This window comes from Gracilinanus agilis, chromosome 3 (genome assembly GCF_016433145.1).
Source record: "Gracilinanus agilis isolate LMUSP501 chromosome 3, AgileGrace, whole genome shotgun sequence".
In the NCBI taxonomy this organism is placed as follows: domain Eukaryota; kingdom Metazoa; phylum Chordata; class Mammalia; order Didelphimorphia; family Didelphidae; genus Gracilinanus; species Gracilinanus agilis.
In genome coordinates, this window is record NC_058132.1 from 562,133,168 (window position 1) to 562,159,161 (window position 25,994).

The 25,994-nt window shown below is 35.2% G+C and overlaps 1 protein-coding gene across 1 annotated transcript in view; it reads right to left on the bottom strand.

Annotated features, from left to right (window-relative positions):
* Nucleotides 1-25,994, bottom strand: part of BORA (BORA aurora kinase A activator) — a 44,817-nt gene that overhangs the window by 18,636 nt on the left and 187 nt on the right. Inside the window, exons 2-9 of the mRNA XM_044670600.1 lie at nt 23,250-23,356; nt 16,289-16,334; nt 13,568-13,649; nt 8,212-8,277; nt 6,341-6,397; nt 5,792-6,018; nt 2,375-2,528; nt 835-1,463 (exon numbers count right to left, since the gene is read on the bottom strand). Coding sequence (XP_044526535.1) covers nt 835-1,463; nt 2,375-2,528; nt 5,792-6,018; nt 6,341-6,397; nt 8,212-8,277; nt 13,568-13,649; nt 16,289-16,334; nt 23,250-23,356 — 1,368 coding nt within the window. The remainder of the gene's footprint in view (nt 1-834; nt 1,464-2,374; nt 2,529-5,791; nt 6,019-6,340; nt 6,398-8,211; nt 8,278-13,567; nt 13,650-16,288; nt 16,335-23,249; nt 23,357-25,994) is intronic.

The window sequence follows — 25,994 nt, forward strand, 5'->3', positions numbered from 1 at the left end:
TAACCTTTACTTAAAGCCATGGATATATGTCATATTCATGGACTTGGAACTAGAAGGAGATATCATCTACTCCATATGCATTCTTCTATAGATGAAAAAACTCAAGCCCAGAAAGGTTTGAATTTCTTGAGGTCCTCAAACTTTTAGTGAAAGGGTCAAGATTTAAAGTCGAGTACTTGGACTCCTGATTTGGCACCTCTTTCACTGTAGCAAGCTACTCACAGTGTGAATTTTCATTTGTGTTCACTCAGGACATTGAGGCAACAGGTCCTTCTGCACAGTTATCAATTCGTGATATAGATTTCATAAAATGCAAACCACTCATTTTCTAAACTAGGAAAAAGGAAACCAGGAGAGCTTAAGGGCCTTGCCTCAAGTCACCCAATGATAAAGACAGAGCTAGTATTCATACCCAGATTCCTCTGTCCACAAACCTATTCCTCTTTCTCCAATGGGTTTCTAAGCATAATGGAGGCAAGAGACGAGTGTACCTACCCAGCTAGGTCACAGTATGTAGCAATACCCTTTTGGTCCGCAATATTAAAGGCCCCTTTATCAAGTAGTCAAGGCATGTCATTTAAGTGGCTGTGTTCATAAATAACTTCATTTCTTGTGGAATGGACTGACTAACCTTAATAACAATGATGGGGAAAAGTTAATTTTATTAAGTGGGGGAAAATAATATGAGCCTTTTTAACTGAGTTGCTCACAGGCCTGTCTTGGATAACCAAAAATAGCGTCAAATAATAGAATACATGATGTATGCCAGGTTTCAAAAGGTTTTGGGGAGAATACCAACTGAATAACAAGTTGAAGTGAATTCTAATGTCTTACCTGAATGCTGCTGCTTTCACAAGGAATGACACTGCTTTCTGCAAGAGGTGACATGCACATATGAGAACTTTCAATACTGAAAGCAATGCCCGTCATAAATCCAGTCATTGGTAAACTGCCATTACCAACTGTATCCTTAACCCATATGTTGTCATCTGCTATCTCCACAGGATCAACCATATCTACAGAGGTATTCTCCTTTTCACCTTCAGTGTCTTGCAATAATGCCAATTCTTTCTCATGAACACTGGACTGATCTTTTGTAATAGACATGGTAGCCACAACTAAATGTGTGCCACGTGCAAAAGCATCCCCATCTAGCTGTCGAAAATGTACTCCAGCAGTATCCATTGCTGGTGAAGAGACATCTGTGGAAAGAGCATTTTCTTTTTTTTCTTTTTCTTCTTCTACTTCTTCTTCTTCATTGTGATGCTCAAGAGTAAAAGGTATCCGAATGAGTGAAGTACGGTACTGAGTACCTCCTTTGCATGTCCCAAGTCTCATAGGAGACCAATTTTTAATTGGAGAGCAGCCATCTATGTAAGGACTTCTGGTACAAGAGTTGGTAACACCATTAGAATTTGGAGCAGATGGCACATCAGGAGAACGAAAGGCACACTTCCTTGGTTCTAAAGACGCAGAAAAAATAAACATACAAAGAGTTCAGAAAATGTACTCTATGTATTTATGATACCATTCAAATTTTCTAGTCTTTAATAACTTTTATTTCAGGAAATTATTTTCCTATAATTGTAATAATTATTTAACTTATTGCCAAAAAAAGGCAGGAACCTTCTGAATAATAACAATCTCTCATATCATCCTCTTCTTAATGCCAGACTATTCTACATCAAGAAATCTTTTAAGAAATCTTTTCCACTATAACAATACTGTTCACACTACTATAACAAGGAATATACATTTCATTATTTTGTTAATGACATTGTTAATGAGTAGTGAAAAGCTTCTAACTGCAGCTAAAAATTTTTTAAAAAATCAAAACCTACATAATTTCCTTTACAAGAAAGCTAAAATTTTAAATGTAGAAATTAAATCAATTTTTGACCACTATTGGACTAGGTGTAAAATTACAGGACAGAAGGCATGTTTAATAATAATTCTTTACTCATCCTACCCAACACACCTTTATCTTCTTTTGAACAAACAAAAAATTTAAATTATTAAGATTTTTTTACCTGAAATTTCAGATTTTTTTTGACATTTAGAGCTATGTAGGAGGCTCCATCCACAAAACTACTCTAATATAACTACAATTCTATTTATATCAAATGCTACTTTTATACTTCTGTTTTAAAATATCTATAATTTGAATAGTATGGAAGACATCCTCCACTCATACAGATCTACCTTTTTAATACTTTGCTGATTTTTATTCCATTTTTATTTTTATTCCGTTCCATTCCATTCCATATTCCTTCAAGAATCCTAAGTCACCTTTGTGCCATGATGAAATAATTGAGCACTATAAAAAGGCCCCATTTTAGACTTAAGCAAACAAACAATACTCTACCAGACATACCAGAAAGTGGGGTTTTTCCTATCTGAAAAGCAATTGGAGAGAATGTTGGTGAAGCAATACTGGTAGAGGGGTGCTCTGGAAATGAAGGGCTTGTTATGCTTCCCAAGCTATATTTTCTTGTACCTCCACGAATAGGACTGGAGGAAAACTGGCCCTATGATTAAAAAAAATTTTAAGTTTATAAATATACACATACAAATATATATGGCTGCAAAAGATGTCATTATCAATGAATCAACATGCATTCATTAAGCACCCAAGCCCTTGGGCTACAAAAAAAAAAATCAAATAGTTCCTGCCTTCACAAAGCTTACTTATTAGGGAAGACAATATGCATAGAAGTAAGTATATGCAAAATAAATTTGGGAAAGAGGATATTAGAACCTGGGGCTAGAGGGGAGAATCAGAAAAACCTCATATAGAAGCTGGTGCTTGAGATTATCTTGCAGTTGTCAGTCAATCAACACGTGAAATAGTCCAAGGCAGTGATGGGCAAACTACGGCCTGTGGGCCAGATGCGGCCCCCTGAAATGTTCTATCCAGCTGTATGACATTATTCCTAATCTGACGAATACAATGAGTAGGAAACAGTACAATGTAACTTCGAAAGAGTTGCCTTAGAAACTGACAGATAAGCATTTCCTTTCCTTTCCTTTCCTTTGGCCCCCTCTTTAAAAAGTTTGCCCATCACTGGTCTAAAGTCCTGTTGGCAAAGGCATGGCATGTGTGCCCCAGTGGCACGGAGGGGCTGCTCCCCTCCCCGTCTCCATCATACTTAAGGATGCCCCTCCTCTCTGTCCAGCAGCCAATGTGAGCACTTCGTCCCCCTCCACTGTCTGAGGTAATGTGGGGGGCTCCCAGGCAGATTGAAGGTGCAATTTGGGCACACAATCTCTAAAAGGTTCACTATCACTGGGAATACCCAGTTAGTGCCCACGACTTTAGATCAAGACCCAGGAAAGCAGATGGAGAAGAAGCAAATGGGCAGCAGAAGCAAGAGAAGATTGTGTTTTACAGTGTTGTGGAAACAGGAGAGAAATGAAGGAGAAAGAAATTGGTGTCAAAGGCTGCAGAGGCCAAGAAAGAGGAGGGCTGAGAAAAGGCCACTGGATTCAGCAATGAACAAGACACTGGAAAGTTTGAAAAGAGCAGTTTTGGAGAAGTACTTAGAAGACCCTATGGCAGATAGTCTTCTCAAGTTTAGCCACAAAGGGCAGGAATAATATACAGGAAAATAGCAGGGAAGGATTGATCAAATGGTGAGTTTTTTGAAAATGGCACACATTTATAAGCAAGTGAGGAAGGAGACAGCAGTCAGGGAGAAATTAGAGTGAGAGAGTTCAGATGATAAAAGAAACAATCTGGAGGAGGAGGAGGGATGGACTGGGATCACTCGGGCATGTAAAGGTGTTGGCTTCAGCAAGGAGAATAGCCGCCTCCCTGTGCAAGATAAGGGTTAAAGAGGAGAGTGACAAAACCTCTGGCTGGTGTGAGATAACAAAAAAGAGCAAATGGCCTTGGTATTTTTCCTGTAAAACATGACCAAAGTTCTCAGGAGCAGAGAGAGGGGATCCACAGGAGGTCTGAGGATAGATGGAAAGGTCCGGGAGGACAATGGTGAGAGAATGCCACTGAGGTAAAAAGAGTGTTGGGCAGCAATGAGGGCCCTATTGAAGCTACTAACATACATTTGCAGTGGATTGAGTCAGAATGGTGGCATGAACTCCACCTCTGTTCTGAAGCAAGTATGTAGTAGTAAAGGCAGGGAGTGAGGCTGGAGAGAACACAATCAGGGATGCAATTGGTCAGAGGACTGGAGAAATGGGCAGTACAAAGTGACTGCTTCACCAAGGGCCCAGGATGGGGAAAGGAGAAGAGTGTGCCTAGAGCAGGGATGACACAAATGAGGAGTTAAGACTGGAGAGCAGGTTTGGTACTGGGCACTGGGACAGGTGGAATGCTAACAGGTTATGGAGAGATAAGGGAATTTCAGAGGTTGGGAACATGGCTCTGGTGCACTGGGGCAATGGCAAGATGAATGGTAGGCCCATTTCTGTGTGTGGCTGAGATGGGAAGGAAGAGAAGATCCTGAGAAATGAGTGAAGTGAGGAAGTGGGAGTCACAATGCTTGAGGGAGTCTCGGTATGCTGAAGACCCCCAGAATAAGGGCAGGAGTTAGGAAGGAAAAAAAAAAAAGTTAAGCTGTACTTAGTACTAAGTACTGAACTCACTGGGGAAGGAAGGAGAGTGTCCTAGGGGTCTGGGATCAACAGCTTTCAATACTTTGCCTGGGTGATAGATGGGGGCTGCATGGACCTCCAAAGAGGAGAGGTTCCCAAGTGCTAGTGGTTGGGGGAAAAGCTAGAAGTGGTGACGGGGATTGAGGAAAATTCCAACCCCCCCCCCCCAAATTGTTCATTCATGGGGAATGAGAACATGATGCCAGTGCTGAAAAGGAGACTTTTTCTTTGTAGGAGGGAACCAGGTCTCTGAGAGCCAGAGAACAGAAAGAATGGGAAATGATAAGATGAAAGCAAAGTTTTTGTCAATGAAACAGGCATCCCAGAGGGCACAGCAAAAGGACTAGGTAGCTCTTGGGTAGAATATAGGGATAGGGAGATTAAAGGGAGTAAGGAATTGACCTGGTTGGGGCCAGGGGAAATAGGGTCTGAATGACCTATGGGGGTTCAGAAACACTGGGATGAGGAGAATATGACTAAAGGAGTTTGTTGATCATTAAGAGAAAATTTTTACTAAGATTATCAATGTCAATATTGTTATGACCTAAAAAGCAGATGTGAGGAGACTTATATTCTGTTATGATGGGATCTATGAATTCAGCAACACTGGAAATTAATGTGGAAACTCCCTCTACCAATGCAGATCAGACATTGTAGTCTACAACTTATCATCTTTGGCTAGGATGAAAGATTAAGTGACTTGTCTATAGTTACATGGCCAGTATGTGATAAGAGATAGGACTTCAACCTATGTCTTTATGACTCCAAGCCCAACCTTCCATCCACTATACTACCTACATACATAGCCTCCAAAAAATAACTAGACATCAGTAAAAGTTATTCAATAAACTGCAAAATCAGTGCCAATACCACCATTAGGTGTCTTTACTTTTGGAGAAATTTATTTTGTAGGGGAAATTGTTCAGGCATATACTAGGAAATTCCCACTAATAGAATGTGATTTTCTTGAAGACAGGGACTCTCATTTTTGTATCTCCAGAGCCTAGCACAATGACTAGTATATATAATAGATGATTAATAGGCACTCACTGAATAAATGAGTAAAGTATCTTGTGTCAAAATAAAATTGACCAAATTTATTTTTAATGTGTTAGATACGTGAATATAGTACTGTTCCTTAAGAAAGTTTTGAAAAATACATTTATTAAGCACTTACCGAGCTTGGTGTTTCCACAGGGCTCCTACATCTAACTGGGGATAAATCTATTGAATAAAGGACTTCAAGTGATGCTGGAGCATTACTATATGGACTCTTGGGAGAAGTTGGAGACAAAGAGTCAGACATACTTCCATTTCCATCTAAAAACAGTTTTCTTCTTAGAGATGAGGAACTGAGGTTTTCTTGAGATTGGTCTGCAAATTCATCTGCTCTGAAATATTCACCTACAATAATTTAACAGAAAATTAAGCCATTAGGTTTGAAAAACAAAGGACAAAGTTTTAGAGGGATTTTTATTTAATACAAGTAAGATGGCACTGTTAGGTATATACTTCATGCTTATTAGAATTATGGTTTCAGTCCATGGAAGTTTGATAAAGCTTACAGTCTGTTCAGGTGATTTTTAGGGAAAGAATAGACATTTCAGGAAGACTTTCTTCCTCTAAAAGGAGATATTTCAAAATATTATACTTTGATTTATAAAAGAGCAAACAATACATAAAAATCTACATTTAAAATGAGAATCTAAGTAAATAGAATACTTACCTAACAGTTTTTCTAAATTAAAATCCACAGGCAGAGACAACAATGTTTGACATGCAACTGCAAAGAATAAATAAATAAATAAATAAATAAATAAATAAATAAGTAAATGAATAAATAAATAAATAAATGCAATCAAAAGAGTAAGTAAATATAACCATGCTTATAAGCCCAGTAGCTCTCCCCAGCAGGGGTTTTCCAGAATGAAGTGTTACATCTAGGGATCTACTATACAAAATTCCATAATTCCAACTGCAGAGTTCTAGACTTTCTTGTTGAACCCAGAAGTTTTTCAAGGTTCTATGGTATGCCACTGCTCTCCATAGGACTAAATTGATGTCTTGAGAGGCACCTAGCTGGCAGAGTATACCTTTCATTCCAAATTAAAATTTGATTGTGATATCTTAGAAGACTATTAAAGATTTGCAACTGCTGAAGCCATGCCCTTTGTTTGGGTCTTTCACTATTTAGCTTATTTTGCTTGTACCAAGTTATTCACAAGTCTACATAAAAGCACGGAAGCAAAAAGTCAAGTTAGATCTGATTGAAAAGTGTGGAAGATGTTCATTGGAGAGCTACTCCCAGATCCTGCACTACTTATGGATCGCTCCCAGGGAATTCTCATCATTTTCCACTAGATTATTTTTTTGGTCTTCATTATCTCAGAAACTCATCATTCCTCAAGATGAAATCAACTTGGAAACACATACATCCTCAGATAATTTCCCATCCCAGTTGCATTACTTTACCTTGTCCCCATCCCTGGTAACCTCTTTCCATCCCCTTTTCAACTTCTATTTTGTGATGTTTCCCCCACGAGATTGTGAGTTCTTAAAGGGTAAGGGCTCACTTATGTATCTCCTGTATTTAGCACAATGTCTGACACAGAGTAAGCACTTAAAAAAAAAGCACTTCAACTCTGATATTATCTCCTGGTCTGCCTTCTATGGACTAATAATAGCTTTTTTTTGTTTGTGGATAAATCTGGAGTCATTCTGGGAGTTACTATTATTCTACAAGTGAAATAATATTTGTAAAAGCACTTAGCATACTGTGTGGCACAGTAGGTGCTATAAAAATATTATCATTGTTGTTATTACTATTGTATAACTACTTCTCTCTCCTTTTTAGGTTGACTCCTCCTTGCTAAAAGTAAGCAGAAACAAGAAAATTAGAGAAAGAAGGCGAGGCTATGATTACGGCAGTGAGGGATTTATGGAAGGAAGACTGATGGAGAGAAGAACACAGAATTAAAAGTAGGGAGGAGTTTCTGCTAAGAACAGGTGTGAGGTTAATTTATAAAATTCAAAAGTCTGCCTGAAGAATATGAAGTATGACTATAAAGTAATGAAACAATTTTGCTTATTTTTCTTGCAATTTCTAATCTGTATTCAAAGGAGGTTTATTTCTGGGAAAAAAGTAAATTGGATGTCTTTTGCAGGACATCACTCGTTTAGATGTATAAATTCTATCATTTTGGTTTAAAGCCATTTCATTACTTTAAACATATAATTCCTTTTCACTCTCACCAGATTTGACTTAAAATAATTTGCTCTTTCAAAGAAAAAAAAATCCAATAATAGTCATCATTAGGAAGATTCAAATAATTCTGCTTCACGTTCTGGAGACAATAATTCTAAATACATTCTGAGCAATGGCAGCATACCTAGAATAAACATATATGCTTCCAAAGTGACTACTTTGAATGTGACAAACCTCATTCAGGTGTATAATTTCTACTAAAGAGGTATCACATTACTTATTAGCTACATAGTCTCTTTATAATAAATTCATGGTACTTTAAAATGTAAATGTTTTAATAATAAATACGTAATTATTTATAATGTTTTATTTTAGATTATAGTTGCACATACCATTGTTTTTTCCAGAAGATATGGTCGGTTCTCTTCCAATTGGAGATACGTTGTTTATGTCTATACCTGTAAAAAATTTAAATTGCAAGTACTCAGTTTGACATTTTAAGTTTTGGGGCTCGATCTTTCCAAAGTAGGGGATAAAATGAGTACATTTTTGATGAGATGACATTTGCAAAAAAAGCAAATAAGGAATTAAAGCTTTGAATATATAAAAGTTGTGTACATTCTGGCACATTTTGATACCACTACTACTTCTCTAGCCAATACATCAAATATGAAACACAAGATAAAAGAGTGATAAAAATCACCATTCCGGAAAAAACATTATCTATCATGTGGCTAAGCCTTTTCTCATTACTAACCAAAGGAATATTTGAGGATGTCCTAGATATTCCTTATAATATAAATTTCAAAATATTTGCGATGCAACAGATACTTCATTTTCCTTGTAGCTTTATCATAAATTGCTGAAACCAGTATTTTCCAAGATAATTTGGCCACAAAATATTTTGGGTATTGAAATATATTGCTAGAACACATAAATACTGACCTAGAAGGCTTATAACGTTCCTAGTGGTGGGAGAGTACAGAAATTTGGAGCAAAACAGAACAAAATAAACCAATTTCCATTTTTAAAAAATGACTAAATTTTGGATAAAATTACATACAGGAATATCCCAAAAGTCTTTGCGTAGTTTGAAGCTACTAAAGTTGTATTTAATAATTTTGAAAGGGAAATAATACTAGAATTGAAATTTTCTCAAAGAACTCCTCTATACATTATGTATTATAAAGGAGAGTATAGGAAATATTGACCTAAACTGTTATTGAATATAAAGAATTGTGGAGGCATAAACTAGAAATAGAAGGAAGACAATAGTTTGAGAACAGAAAGGCAGATGGGTACAAATAGTTTGTTAAGAAGATCATATACAAGAAAGCAGTCTGGAATTTTGAACTGTAAGTTAAAATAAAGAAGTGATATTCTTGTTAGAGAAGGACCATACCTAACAAACACCAGTAAAAATGTTTCTTCTCTGGACACTCATGGAAAAATTTAAGCTGAAAATGATAGTGAAAAGTAAAAATTTCCCTACACTATAAAAAAGACAGTAGATATAGCATAGATCAGTAATTCATAGGCTGAAAACATTCAAAAGAAGAAGAATAAGGAAACTCGAGGCCTCAGATGTCTATATACAAATATACATAGCACATACACTAAACAAGGTAAAATAGATATCTTAGTTCAAGGGAATAAGTTAGGTCATGAGGAAAAAGCAAAGTGAGAATTCCACCCATCCTTGTCCTAGCCCAGGCCTGACCACAAGTAGAAGAAGCTGCTATCACTGCTCTTCCTAAGGACAAAGACCTCCCTTTTCTATAAAACTGCTCTGCCTGGTGGAGAGAACACATTTTGTTTGAGACTCCAAGAAAATCTGCTAGAGACTGCTGAGGCAGTGAACACTCTAATACCTCTGAGCCTATCAAACTCTCACCATTTGCATTTTCCCTCATACTTGTGCCAAGGAGTCTGCCTAGAATTAACTACTCCTCATCCTCACCACTTCCAGCCTTTCTATCCCTCAGTACTTCTTCATTTATTACTGGCTTTACTTTCTTCTCTTCCCAATCCTGACCAAAAGGTTAACCAATGAAACTCCACACTGTCTTCTATTCTCAAAGTCTGTGCCTTTGTCCTATCTAAATGAATTCACTGCCAAGCCCAGCCCTGGATTATTCTCAGCATCTGCCTCCTTTCATCCTATATGCATGCATTGAACAGAACAGGAAGAAGTCACACAATCATCCTCAGTGAATATACTATAAATTCAAGTTATCCAACTTCAACAGAACTTTCATCTTATTTCTCTTCCTCTTTTGCTTTTTTCCTTAAAAAAAAAATTGTTATACAAGATAGCTCTCTCTCTCTGGGAAGGCGAGAGATAGGAGGAGAAATTTTGGTAATAAGAATTCAAGTCTCTAAGTTCAAGAGCAGTGACCTCCCTAATACATTACTCACTAAAACAAGAATTAGTTATCCAAGTTAAACCATTCCTAAATTTTCAAAAATCATTCACCAACAGTGGAAAAATAAAGAAAATTTCTACAGTTATCTGCCAAGCATTTGTTTCTAGTATTTTGCTTAATGGAAAGGGAGAAAATAAAAAATAATATTAATTTCCATATCCAGGACAGAAATGATATCATAGCAAACTTTAATGACAAAACAGTAAGTTCCCTGTAGAATTCTTGTGCATATATATAACAGACAGGCTATGTAGCAGACAGAGAGGTTGGCTACATGACTACAGGCAATCACTTAATTTCTCAGTGGTCTCCAAACTTTTTTTGGTCACATACCACCACTATTTTTTTTAAATTTGATGCCACCCAATATATGTATATGTACTTATTTATAAATTCATAGACATACTAATTTATAAGGTGACTAACAGGGGAATTCACAGTCTTATTGTTCTCTAGCTGGGTCAAAAACCATCTGGAGTATTGTTCTCTAGTCTGAATAACATTTTTTAAAGGGGCCAATGACAAGGTAGCATGCAATCAATCAGAGGAAGCTGACTAGAAGGTAGGAATCATGTCATTTAAACTTATGAGACCCTTAAGGGTAACAAGATTAAAGAAGCATTGACATCTGCTTTGTATCCCAAACATCATTCAACTATCCCATTTGACCTGCAGCTAAAAAACTTCCTATGTGTTGTCTCCCCCTTTATAACATGAGCGCCACAGGATTATCTTGCTTTTCTGTTTGTATCCCCAGTATCCTACAGTGCTTTGCACATAGTAAGTACTGAATAAATGTTAAATCATTGATATAAGTGTTAAAAGAACTGGAGAAGTTTAGTTTAAAGACAACTTGGAGGAACATGGTAACAATCTTCAAGAGAAAGGCAATAATGTACACTTATTATTTTACTTTAAAATTAACAAACATCTCTTAAATGCCAACTCTGTGCCAGCCTCTATACAAAGTACTGAGGATACAAATTAAATAGTAAGGATCATTGGAACTTGCATTCTACTGAGGAAAGGCATATTTTACTGATGAGGAAACTGAGGCAAATAAGGCTTAAGTGACTTGCCCAGGATCACAGAGCTAGTATCTGATGCTGCTTTTGAACTCAGGTCTTTTTAACTCCAAGCCTGGTGCTGTATCCACTATGCACCCAACTGCCCAGAAAAGTAATCATAAAATTTTGGAATTAAAAGGAACAATCTAGTCCAACACATACCCAAAAGGAATTCCTATTGTAATACCTTTTGGGAAAAGGGCAGGGTGGGGTGGAGTGGGGAGGAGGAGGAGAACATGACAAATATTTGATATGCTACCAAAGAACCTCTGCTTGAAAACTTTTAATGAAGGGAAACCCACCACTTCTCAGGGCAGTCCATTTTGCTTTGGGACAGGTTTAATTGTTAGAAAGTGTCCGTGTCGTGTCCCCCCCCCCCCCCCCAATTATCAAGGCTTTTTGCAATTTCTACTCATTAGTCTTGCTTCTGCCCTCTATGGTCAAAGAGAACAGTTAGATTCCTCTTGCACATAACAACCTTTCAGATATTTGAAGACAGCTTCCATATCCCTCTTGAGTCTTCTCTTCTCCAGGCTAAATATCCTCATGAGGTTCAATCAATCCTCATGTAACAGACTCAAGGTCTTTCCCCTCCTCTGGAAAGTAAATGAGGTGCTGTAGTCTGACCAGGACAGAGTATATATAGGAGGATCATCATCTTATTTCAAGGAGCCAATGCCTCTTAATGCGCTCCCAAATCATTAGTTTCTTTGCAGCCTCATCATGACTCCTATTGAGCCAATCCCCATGTTCTGGGCTGGGCCTGGCACAGGCTTGTACCCTGTTAGTTTAGGTTCGATACTGGGACAAAATGAGACACGTGTAAGTCATTCAACAGTTAACAAAAAGACTTAGCTATAGCAGAAGAAAGATATGCACTGAGGACATCTTAAACTGGTTTACACTTGCTAGAATTATCCAGTGTGAGACCACCAGCCAAGCTCAGAGAGCCTCCTGGCTGTATTCAAGCAATGAGGAAGTTATGTCAGCAGTCTGAGACTTTAGCAACTGATCCAACCAAGGGTTCAACAATATCTTTTAAGGAAAAAATTAGCCTTATTAGGGGCAAATTCCTGTTCCTACGATAGTCCACTCTTTGGTGATTAGGCCCTTAAGGTTTTCTATCGCAGAGGTGTCAAACTTGTAAGCCCATGTATTTAACACCTCTGCCTTTCTCCATAGCATTGATAAAAAACCTTCAACAGCATGGGGGCAAAGGACAATAAGCCATTACTGACAATTCTAAGGCCAGCTGTTATTGGCAACTTTCAAGCCAGCCATTTAGTCATTTCCAAATCCATCTAATTATATATTACTGTTTGCCCATATAAGAAAAAGTGAGAAACTTATATAGAATATATTCTTTTCCATAATAGGACATGACACTTTATCAAATGTTTTGCTAAAAATTTTTATTTAAATAATTTATTTAAATAAAATAAAATATTTATTTTGATACAGAATATATACAAAATAAACACAATGTGATTGAGGAAGGAGATACTAATGAATTAGGAATCAGAAAAGAACTTTTAAAGGAAATAACAAGGCTTTAAGGAAGTCAGAGGTTCCAAACGGTAAGGTGAGAAGGGAGAACATATAAAAGTATAGAAAGGGAGATATAATGTAAAAGAACACAAGTAGGCCAGTTTAGCTAGAGCAGAGAGGCAAATAATGAAGTAAAAGCCCTGAAAGGTAGGTTAGAGCTAGATTGTGAAGGACTTTATGGATCCAAAAGAAGAGTTTCCATTTTTATCCTAGAGGAAAAACATTGGCACTTCATGAATAATGGAGTAAGCTGGCCAAATTTTTGCTTTAGCATAATCAGCTTAACATCAATATGTCAGATGGTTTGGAAAGGGGAAATACTTGGGAATCCATTAGACCAGTTGGGAAGCCTCCAACAGTGGTTGAGGCAAGAGAAGGTCTCTAGCCTCATATACAGAAGATGACAAAGTTTAAAAAATTAAGCATTCTGGAACATCTAAATAATATACTTCAGGAAGAACTATAACTTTTGGAAGTTGGGTAAAATTTTAGATGTAAGTATCAAACTTTGAGAAAATAATTATATTTGTGTACTCTATGAAAGAGATAACAAATCCAACCTCTGTGATAACTGCTTTAGACTATATTATGAAGCAAAAATATTCAAGGTAATATATTTATAATCATTGCCAAATCTGGATGTGGAAAATATATTCCATTAAAAGTTTTTAAATAGTGATTTTAACATTTAAAAAAAAATTACTCACATTTGCTGGAATGACATTGTGAAAGTTGTTTCCCTTCATGATCGGTCCAAGGAGAGGGTACAATGACACCTTTAGTGAAAAACTGGAAGAAATTAAGTATTTTTAGACATGAGTTTTCCACAAAATGTAATTTTATGCATTAACCACTACCTAGCTATTTACAAATGTCTTCTGAGCATATAAGCACACATCAATACCAATATATATTTTGAAAAGCTATAAAAGAAGTGCATTTCAGATAGCACAGAATATAGAGTCAAGTCTGGAGTTGGGAGAACAAGAGTGCAAATCTGGCCCCAGATACTTTCTAGTTGTGTGACCCTGGGCAAATCATTTAATCCAAATTGTCTAGCCCTTGCTGCTCTTCTGTCTTAGAACTGATACCAAGATAGAAAGGTTTAAAAAAAAAGGGAAAAGAAAAGATGCATTTCAAAGAAATTGCTTTGAATGCTATTGATCAATAAATTCCTGTGATTTTAAAATCAGTCTGTTATCTTTCAGATTGTAAATAAATAAGTATGCATGTATGGGTAATCTCAGTTATAAGCTAATACCAATAAAATTGATATGAACAAATCCCTATGGGTAAAGTGCCAGTTACAAACATAAAAAAGGTTCACTAAACTGTGTATAGAGCCAGAAATGTAGTAAGCACTTAATAAATGCTTTAGCTTCCTACTTAAAAACTTACTAGAGAGAATATTTCAGTATGCTGCAAATCAGGTTCTTTCAAAAATAATAAAATAAAATCCGATTATCTAATTCTTATTTAAGAAAACATACAACAATACACATAGTTGGGAGTTGACAAAAAGCCAGGCAGTTTCATTTTCTATTTTATAATTGAAATAAAATCAGTCTGTTGAAGTAGACATTATTTTACCCTACTTTCTGTTTTCAGAATAATTCAACAGATTTAAGGGATCATTTGAAAAATAATCTTTAGTCTGTTCCCCCTTTTTTCAGGTTTAATAAATATTTACATCAGAGCCAAAAATATGTCACCAGCATAGTTAAATTTTTTAGTAAATAACTAAAGGAGCAATTTTAAGAATAATATTTTTATTCTCTCAAACCACTGATTACTAATATGTTAAAATACATAAAGGTTTTAAAAATATATATTTCTAAAACTAGAGTTAATATGACTTGTATATATATTTAAAATGAAAGGAAGATGCTTTGGGGTTATGGAGTTTTTGATATTAAAATACTAGAAAGAGGAGGTGGACAACAGTATTTAGTAAATAAGAAATAAATTTAAGAATACTGTCAAGACTTGTTAAAAACAAGTTTTGCCTGGAAAATAAAGAGACATTATCTGCTTAGATGTATGGGGAAGCGGGACACAGGAAAATTTTGTTTCTGATCATGTCATAGCAAAAAACTATAGAAGTCACTTGGCAAAAATTATGGGAAAAAAACATGTTGATAAACAAAGGTTTAAAATTTTTAAAATGTGTGTAGGTATTCATCAATGCATACACACACAAACATGCATATGTGTTTCTTTTTAAAAGGAAAAGAGGAACAAAGAATCTTAGATCTTCCACATAAAGATTCCTTAAAACAGCAGAAATGCTAAAACTACACAGAAGAAAAAGGAATAAAAACTGGATTCTGTGTTTATAGGAAGCTAAAGATGTAACTGTCAAAATGTTTTTGGTTTCTATGATGGAGAAAAATTGCCTATATTTATAATATATAATTACATTTTATAATTTAAATGCCAAAAAAATTAAAGGAAAACCATCCCTTTCCATCAAATTTTTCATTAAGTCAGTTCAAAATCCGTAACATATTTAATACAAATTCTTAGTCAAAAGAGCAATTCATGTCCATCAATATTATCAAGGCATCAGGAAGAGTTTAAAAATACCAACCCCCCCATCCCCCAATACACACAAAATAAGAGAAAATTTTCAATGTACTGAATGAATGAAAACTCTTTGAGAGACAGATACAGTTATTTAGCGCCTTGAAAACCTTTAAGGGTTTAAAAATTTTAGCCAAGCCTTTTAAATTAAAAGTTCAATTAAGTAATTAATTAAAATTGATTTAGAATTCAAAAAGGAGGCAGCTAGGTGGCTCAGTGAATTGTAAGCCAGGCCTAGAGACAGGAGGTCCTGTATTAACATTTGGCCTCAGACACTTCCTAGCTGTGGGACCCTGTGCAAGTCACTTAGACCTGTTTGCCTAACCACTCTGCTGCGTTGAAACCAATACACAATATTGATTCTAAGATGAAAAGTAGGATTTAAAAAAAAGTTTTTTAAGTAAAATATTTTGAATAAATAATGGGCAATAATAATAATAACTATAAACCAATGCTTTTTTCTTTAGCAGAGCTAAGTTAATAGACTTTGGGAAAAGGTATATTATTGGTTATATTTTCAGATTCATGACTCTAAATCACAAGAAAGCTCCCTAAATACTAAGTTTATATTTCTATATATTATATTCTTTTTTGCTTTAGGAAACTCAAGAAAAGGGTCAATCAAAATTTAAACAGAACTTTTCTTTCAGAAAAAAATGATTATAAAGTATCTTTAGAATTTTAAGAAGAAGCACTCTTATGGGAAAGGAAAACAGAAAAAAAAGAGAAAGAAAAAATGACAAAGCTTGTAGTTAAACTGCATGTTTCCTTGAGGTACTATGTAAGATACATTAACAGAGAACAAAAGTTTATCCAACTTGATGGTCAAAAACAATTTTAGTTACCTCTTCAATCGCTTTTTGTCTTTTGTCTTCCACATCTTTATCTATTCTATAATAAGGCAAAGAAAAAAAAGATAACCATGCCATTACTTCATCTAATTGGAGAATTTTTAAAATCCTATCAAAGTTGCAATTTTATTTAATCCAAAAATGGAAAATTTTAGATTCATTTCATAAGAAAAACCAGCATCTTGACACTAATGGGTATACTTTGAAATACTGGTATCTTGCTCTCCAGTGTTGGCCCCCTTTTCATTAAAATATAGGATTAGAACAATTTCTCCTCAAAAGAGGCCTTTTTTTATGTGACAATTTTTAATCTTACCATATTACAGATTCATGTGAACAAATGTTCTTCAATGCTAACAATTGAAATGTTACAAAAAATTCCTCCTTTCTTTTAATTTTTTATTATGTAAATTCCAATAATAACTTACTTCACATGATCAATTGTATTGTCTTTCTTACAATTTCTAAACATCAGCTAAAATTTACAATGATGAAATGAAACAACTTGGGAAGAAAATGTGAAGTTTGCCCCTATTAATTCCTTCTTCATCATCAATACATTACATAAAATAAATAACTTCCAAAATAAACATATATACATCAGATCCTAAGCAATATTTAAACATATCCCTATGAGGCGACTTTCAGACACAAACAAAGCTATAATAAAAATATATGAAGATCCCAATATGTACTAAACACCTTAAGCACTTAAAAAAATAGATAATACAGTCCCTACTCTCAAGGGCCATAACATCTTATAAGTAGAAAAGATATTAATACACTCTAAGACATGTTAATTAAAGATTGCACTAGAAAGGGGAGAGTAAGACTAGAAAAGATGGATACTAGGAGATGTATGGAATTGAGAGGTCTGGTAATTAACTGATTTAAGAAATAAAGAGATTACAAGACAGTGTTAAAGTTAGTAACATGTATGACTAAGTAGATAATATTTAAGATCAACATGATTATTGTGGTGCCACTATAGTAAAGTCAGAAGGAACAGGTTTTGGAGCTGGAGTATTAATGCCATAAAACACTACTCCTAATATGAGGTATGAGAGGTGCAGAAAAATACAAAACAGTGAAAAAACTAAATAGTCCCTGTCCCTAAGGAGCTTGCAAATACTATTTGAGAGAAATAACCACATAGAAAATGGAATACAAAATATATACAGAGTTTACTGAAGTGGAGGTCAAGGAATGAATTCTAGGCATGGAAGACAGTCTTTACAAAATGTACAAAGATGAGAGATGTAATTTTGTAAACATGAAATAATATCAAGCAAAGCAGTTGACTGGAACACAAGTATATAGAGGAGAGAACTGCAATAGCAGTTATAGCAGGTTCCCTAAAAAGACTCTCTGGCTTCCTTCTAAAACTTTGTTCCTTCCACTATTTTGGCAAGTTCATTTTTGCTCATTCTTAAAAAAAAAAATTTCTAACCACCAAATACCACTTTCAAAGATTAGATATTTCTGGAGCTGAGTCAATAAAAAGAGGGTGAATGTAAGTAACCAAAAGCTTTTGTCTTTCCAACTTTAACCCAATTAGTTGGTACAGAAGATAGAAGAATTTTTTTTAACTTCTTTCATAAACTTCTGTCCCAATACTACTGTGAATAAGGATTTTTAATAGTGTTTATATTTCTTGAAAATGATAATTAATCACTTGTATTTTATTCTTTCTCTTACTTATTGAATGGAATATTGTGCAATTCTTCACTAACTTGGTTTTATCTACAACTTCATTGGCTTGTATCAATGAGTATCATTAAGTATAATCCATGAAGCAAACAGGAAGAGTTCAGAAAAGAAGTCAGGAATGAAGACTTCCACAAGGGTTAATACCAAGAGTAAAAAAGAAGAGGTACAAAGAAATGAGAAATTTTTGTGGTGATTTATAGATTGTACTACTTGTATTTCTGCCAAAGCCAACTGACTCCTACTTATGTTTACAGTGCAGACTATAAGAAAAGGTTTAGAAGCTCAATAACTACTTCTCTACATTCCATGCTATAAGGAAGAATGAAATGTTCCTCTGAAAAAGAAGAGGGCATGAATGTGAAGAGATTGAGAGAATCATGAAAGGTATCAAGAGGACAAAAGAATATGATAGGAGAAAGAAAAAAGGAATCCCTTTGCATTACACCCCTTAACACTAAGTAAAAGAAAGGAGTCTTTTCCAGAAGAGAAGTTACCTACTAAAAATTTTATAGAACATAGAATCCAAGAAAGTAGCCAGAAATCAAAGCCATGGACTTAGACATTTATACACAAATATAAAAGTATGTCTGATAACTAAAGATCATAAAACAAGGAAGCAATGTTGACTTCATAAATAAAACTAAATTTTCATGGGATGAAGCCAATGAATGGAGACTTCAGCTCTCTTTCTTCTTCAGCTTGAGTCTTCCTTGTTCCTTTTTTAGCTTGGGTGAGCCCTTCCCCTTTTCCTCCTCTAACTCAGGTTCTTTTTAACATTAGACTTTCTTAAAATTTCCCTTCCTAAATTTATTTTATTATTCCCAATTCCAAAATCCTTGAAAATCACCATCACAATTTTTGTTTCAGTTAATTACAAAACAAAAAAGTCTAAAGCTCAGAATGACCTAAGACTGGTTAAGGAAAAATGAGGGAAATGGAGAAAAAGAGAAAAATCAGGATAGGACTAGTATTCTGCATGGATAGGAAGGCACAAAAAGATGGAGGAGAGAAGAACAAGCTGTTCAATTCATATCACTCTTTTCTTTACCAAAGAAAGAAGCTTTGGCCTGGAACGGAAAGAATAAAAATGGCTAATAGGGGATTAAAATCCAAGATAAGTACGGTGATAGGGCAGAGAAAAACCTAACTTTTTTTTTTTTTTTTTTTTTGCCTTCTGACTTTGAACTTATATTGTGTATTGGTTCCAAGGCAGAAGAGTGTTAAGAGCTAGGCAATGGGGGTAAATGACCGTCTAAAACACATCTAAAAAGTGTCAGAGACCAGAACCAAGGATCTCCCATCTCTAAGTTTGGTTCTAACTATCTAGTTAATTTTAATGTTTAATTGAACAAAACCAGATGAATTATATTCCAGAGAAATTAGTCACTACCAATGATCAGGGAGGAGATATGCCACAGAATTTGGGAAAAAGAGTAAATAAATACTGTTCTGAATTTGAAAAGAAAAAGGAAGGGGGAAGGGGAAAAGAGAATAGACTCTGAAAGCTAGCTATAAGCCAGAATGTTTGAATTTGCTACTTAGAAAAATTCTAGAGTATACAGAGATCACAAAGATTCAATAAGAGTACAGCACATAAGTTAAGAGTACGGTACTATGAAGTAATTAAAAAGTTCTCTACTAAAGTACTCCAGGGATCTATTCTTGCTCTTGTTATCTAATTTTTTTTTTCCAATGATGTGGGAGGCATGCTTATAGATATGGCATGCTTATCAAATTCACAAATAACACAAAGCTAGAAGGAGGGCAACTAAACCCTTAGTAGAGTCAACAATATAACAGATGCCAAAAAACCCCAATGCTAACTTGAGTTTCATTAACTAAGCCATAATGTCTAGGACATAGGCTCCACTATAGTCTAACCTGGTTAAGGCCACATCTGGGTAATTGTTAAGTTATATGTATCACAATACAAGAAGGTTATTAGTAAGCCAAAAACTTTCTAGAGAAAGGCAATCAAAATGACAAGGGATGTTTAGTAGAGAGGTGTCAAACTTGGCCCCATTGCCTCAAACCAGAATAACTGTAATTGAGAAATTTTTAACAAAGTAATTAAAAATACCTCAAACTGGATGTCACACATACATTTCAAACTCAACAGGTAAAAAGTAAAACTCATTTCCTCCATTCTATTCCCCTACAAACCTTGACTGTTTCTATCAATTGCACCATCACATTTTTAATCATTTAGGTTAGCCAACTTTAGGTCAATCAATTCCTTACTCTTCTTCATCCCACATAGCTTAGTCAAGAGCCAAATCTTGTCTTTTCTACCTCAACATTATGTCTCAAATCCAATCCCTGCTCACTACTAGCCTACACTAAGGTAGTAGCTGCCCTCATTTCTCAGCTAGATCACTACAATGGGCTTCTAATTGATTTCCTTGCCCTAAGGGTCTCCCTTCTCCAATCCATCTTGCATACCTCTGCCAAAGTAGTTTTCCTTATGCTTAGATCTTACTGTGTCACTTTTCTACTCAGACTCCAGTGGCTCCCAACTGCCTCTAGGATCAAATTGTAAACTACTCTGATTTTGAAAATTTCCTCAGAAGCTGATCCCAGGCTAGCTTTCCAGGGTTTTACATACATATGTATATGTATGTATGCATATATATATATACACACACACACATATGCTCTTCTTCCTGTACTATTCTTTATATGACACTTTTATTTTTCCACTCCTTGCCTTTATTTTGGCTGGAAAGTATCTCCACCTCACCTCTGCCTCTTAGAATACCATTTCCTTCAAAAATCAGCTTAAATATCACCTCCTGTATAATCTTTTCATGATCTTCCCCAATTGCTAGTGTTGTCCCTCAAAAAACTTGTATTTTTCAACTTATCATAAACATACTTTTTGGGGTAAGGGCCAATTCTCATCTGATAGAATATAAGGTCCTTGAAGATAGGGGCAGTTTCATTTTTATGCATCCCAAGTGTCTAACACAGGGCCTAGCACATGATAAACACTTAATGTTTGGTATTAATTGAAGCATATACCTGAAGGTAAAACAGTATTACTACTTTTCACTAGAGCCATCACCCTAATGCCTTAATTGGTAGGGAAGTCATCTTTTGTTTCTGGAAAGAAAAGGTATGATGGTGATAAAGCTTGAAGGAGAGATTTTCCCCTCTCATTTATTAGTTAAATATTTAAAGGATGCCAGGGTACTATCTTGCTGAGAAACCCGTTTTCCCTCATTCTTTTTTTCATTATATGCAGTCTCAAAGGCTTTAATCAAGAACCAGTCCTCTGGGGTAAACCCCAGTACTTCCTTCCCAGTTTCCTTAGCCTTTACTCTCCTCCTCACTGAGACCAAACCATATGAGCCTACTTGATATTCCACAAACGAAGGGTGCTCTATATCCTTTCTCCATGCCATTTCACTAATCTTCCCCTATCCTGGAATGTAATCCCTCTTTACCTTGGCTTCTTGAAAGCTATTATTTCCTTTCAAACTTGATACCACCTTCTTCATGAAGTCTAGTATGTGCCCACTGCCACCTGCCCCCAACTTGCCAGTCAACTCTTTCCTCAAACTACCTTTTATTCATGTTGTCTGCATTCTGTATATATTTAGGTATGTATACATCATCTCTTCTGTTTTAAGTTCCTTGTGAGCAGGGACTCATTCAGCTTTGTCTTTGTAGTGCCAATAATTAGGATGTTTATCAATTGATTTGATTCCACTTCTTCAAGGCAAGTGGTCTTTGGGAATATGCTGTTAACTGTTGTTCACAACCAGTAGAGTCATCCCATTACCTTTTGAAATGTTTGTGATTTTAATTCTTTCAAGATCTTTGTGTTATCTACTAACCAATGCCACTAGAAAACTATAAAGATGGGCTGTTGGAGCATCATGAAATTCGGCATTCTGGAAAGCACTGCCTATGTTCCAAATCCACTTGGGGAACAGTCACCATGTGTGCAACTGCAATTACACAGATGGGGTTCATCAGCCTCTAGACAAAAAGTGCAAGAGTACCTACTGTCAAACTGGGTGAAATAAATTTTCTGTGGCTGCCGACTTGCAATAATTTGTGTACTTGATCAACTCTAAACATCTTCTCTTCATTGAAATTTTACTCTGAACTCAGATTCCATTTTAGTTTAAGCCCTTCTTGGATACTATATACTATTTTTATTTAGTATTCTGCATATCTCCTTCTTAGATACTATTTTGAATGTAACTCTTTTTGAGTTTGACACTTCACATTTGGAAAAGTCAATGTCACCCTCTCTCATACATCTGGACAATGACTGTTCTTTAGCATTTTCAACTGATGGCTCTATATACTAAGTATATACAGGCCATCAAAATAAGTCATCAGTATGCTTATCTTAGACTCAAACCATAGATGAAAAACTGACCTGTCTCCCTTACACCCTTCTTGGGCAAGACTAAAGTCAGAAAAACTGGTTGCTTCCCATGACAAGCATCAGCCTTGGGAAAGAGGAGAGATGGCAGCTTATTCACAGCACCACAGACCAAGACATGTAAAAAAATCTACACAAAATAAATCATATTTACATAACATTTTAATATTCACAAAGACCTTTCTTTACAACAATACTGTGAAATAGATAGTAGCAAATACCATCATTTTAGAGATGAGGAAACTGAGACTTATTGGGACTTACCTATGATCACAAAGCCAAGATGAAAAGCCCTAAGCCTATGCTCAGTATATTTTTCCCTATATCACACTGTCTACATATGTAGATAAAGATTTCCATTTGGGGTGAACAGCTTCCCTTAGTGCAAAGTTTCTAAACTCTGTAAGAAGTTCCTAAAATGTTTTGTTTCCCATTTCTTATTTTAAGGAGAGCAGTTAAACCAATGCTTCTTTCACATTATAAGAAAAAAAAAGTATTTTCCTAATTATTCCTTAAAACCAATAGTGGATACCTTAACTAGATGTATATAGAGTAAGGAATTCCAACATATACTTCTTAATATGAGGAAAAATCGCCTCACTTATAAAAATCTATAAGACTAAGTTTATCATCATAGACAAAGGACTCCCCATTCAGAATTGGAATGATCTATACTCTCTGAAAGTGAATCATCTCTATAATACATCTCTGTCTGGCATAGTGAACCTGCACAAATTACTCCATCTTGCCATCTTTATATATTAAGTATTCAATTTAAAGGCTTCACTTTCCACTACTTTTCAAGAGCAGGTTATCACACCTGAATCCAAGTATAGGAAAACTTACCCAGAATGACTTAAATATAAAGCTTGACGATGAATGTCTTCTGGGTCTATTTCCACAGGATTTATGACAGCAAGTTGATCAATAGACCATCTAAATTTCCCTGGAGTCTTAACAAAAGAAAGAACATTTATGAATAAAACAGTGAGCTCTAGTTTGCTATTCTATCAAAAAACTAACAAAAGTCACCTTCAAGAAGACTAGAAGTAGCCAACACTTAACACAATATTCTTTAAAGCTAAGGACACATTAATATTGGGGTTTTTTTTTTGTTCGTTTTGTTTTGTTTTTCCTGAGGGATTGTGGAGGAGGCAAAAGAGTGAGAAAAGCAGGGCAAACTCTATAATTTAATCAGACTAGGGAGAGACTTGGTATGGAAATTCTCACTACTAAACCTAAACCAACAATTTATGAGTCTTAGAAAATTGCCTGGGATACTGAGAAGTTAACATACTTCCCCATAGTTAGACTATGACCCAGGTAGGACTTGAACCCAAGACTCCCTAAATTTCCTTAACTTCCATTATATTTTGCCTTTCCAAAATTAGAATAAAAATTACTAACATTAAGAGACAAAAGGTAATTTAATACAGATAAACTTATTGATTAAATTTCTATTTTAAATAATTAAACACCCATAGTGATGATTTTGAGTAATGTAAATTAATGCCAGTATAATGCTTACTATATGCCAAGTACTCGCTGTGCTATGTGCTGGGGATACAAAGAAACTTCTAACAACAATTCCTGCCTTCAATAAGCTCATAATCTAATGGGATTGGGGAAATATCAGAATTAACTTTTCCCAACACAGAAATATGTTAAGGGAAAATTATAGATGTAATAAAAAGACCTCTGGAACTGGAAGTCAGAAGAATTAGGTTTACATCCTGGTCATTGTATATTATTTATATGCTGTTTTCAATTGTGTCCAACTCTTCATGGATCCCATTTGTTGGTTTTGTTTTTTTTTGGCAAAGATACTGGAGTGGTTTGCCATTTCTTTCTCATCATTTTATAGATGAGGAAACTGAGGCAAACAGGATGAGGAAACTGAGGCAAACAGGATTAAGTGACTTGCCCAGGATCACATAGCTAATAAGTGTCTGGGGCCAGATATGAACTCAGGAAGATGAGTCTTCCTGACTCCAAGACTAGCACTCTATCCATTGTACCACTCAGCTGCTCATATTATGTAACTTTGAACAAATGAGATAACTTTTCTGTATGTCTCAGTTTCCTTATCTGCAAAGTAGAGTTAAATAAAACATCACTAAAGAAGAACCACATGAAAGAAGAGTTATTTAGGAAGTCAGTGAAATGGATTGCAGGAAGATGGGTAATAAAATAATGTGGCAAGAGAGAAATGATAATAACAACCAAAATTTGCATAGTATTTTAAAGTTTGTAAAGCACTTTATATATATGTATATATGATCAAATTAGAACCTTAGGATGAGGTAAAGAAGTTATTTCATGTATTATTAACCCCACTTTAATGCCAAAGAAACAAATCTCAGGACACTGTGACTTGCTCAGGAATACACAGTTGGCCATTAAATGGCAAGAGGTAGTATTTAAACCTAGATTTATCTCAGTCCAGGTCAAGCACTCCAACTACTATACCATGTGGCCTTACCAAATAGCTGACATTTATATAGTGCTTTAACTTCTGTAAAGCAATTTACATAATCTCAAGTCTCACAATAACCTCATGAGGCAAGATGAAAATGAAGTTAACAGAGGTTAAGTTACTCGACTGCTCAAAAAGCTAAGAAGTGTTAGAGATAGCCTTTGAACTTAGGTCTTCTAAACTCCAACTCCAGATGCAAATAATACTAAGTTGTTGTAACCCACATATAAAAAATAACTTTTTTCATTGTAGGAACCCTACCCTCAAGAGATGTAGAGAAAGATCCCATCACTTTGAAAGGGGCTCTCAGGGAGCCATGGTCCATTCTGCCAAGATGAGGACACATTGATGAGATGCAGAATGGATTTCTGAAATGCCTACAATGAAGAGATCACAAATCAGTTGAATTATCTGGTTCAGAGATCATCATGGACAAATAATTCACTGTTTAATGACCACCTCTTGTTGATAAGGTTCTCTGTACTTGATCTGACTCAGCACTAAATCAAACTACCAGAATTTATGCTTTTGGTATATAATTATTGAGAATCTAGAGGTTTCACCACAGTATGAAGAGATCAGAATCCTTTGCCAGAAATTCAACAAAAAATTTAATCCCAATCTATTGTAATTAAATGCATTATCATCATCATAGCATTTGTAAGGTCAGGACATTCTGATAAAGTCTGTAAAGTTAAAAAATGAAGTTGGAGGAATTTTTACTTTTTTTAGGCCATCTACAAGGTTTTATTCAATACTACTTTTGATTAAAACCTAGGAAGCTTAAATATGTTCATATTTTTCTCAAACTCCAAAAAGGGAGGCAACAATTTAGACAGTTGTGCACTTTGAAAGCAGAAAACTTAGGTATTAATCTTAGCTTTGACACCAGGCAAGTGACTCTAGGCAAGTCTGAATTCAATGAACTCAGCTGTAAAATGGAGATAATATGCTGCTGATGACACATGGTTGCTGTGAGACAAAGTGCTTTAAAACTGTGAAGCACTATATAAATGTAAGACATTGTTAATATTATATAATATGTTATATTTTATAAACATGTTTGCTAAATGTCATGGTTACCTGTAGAGAGGAAATATTTTTATTTGAATGTA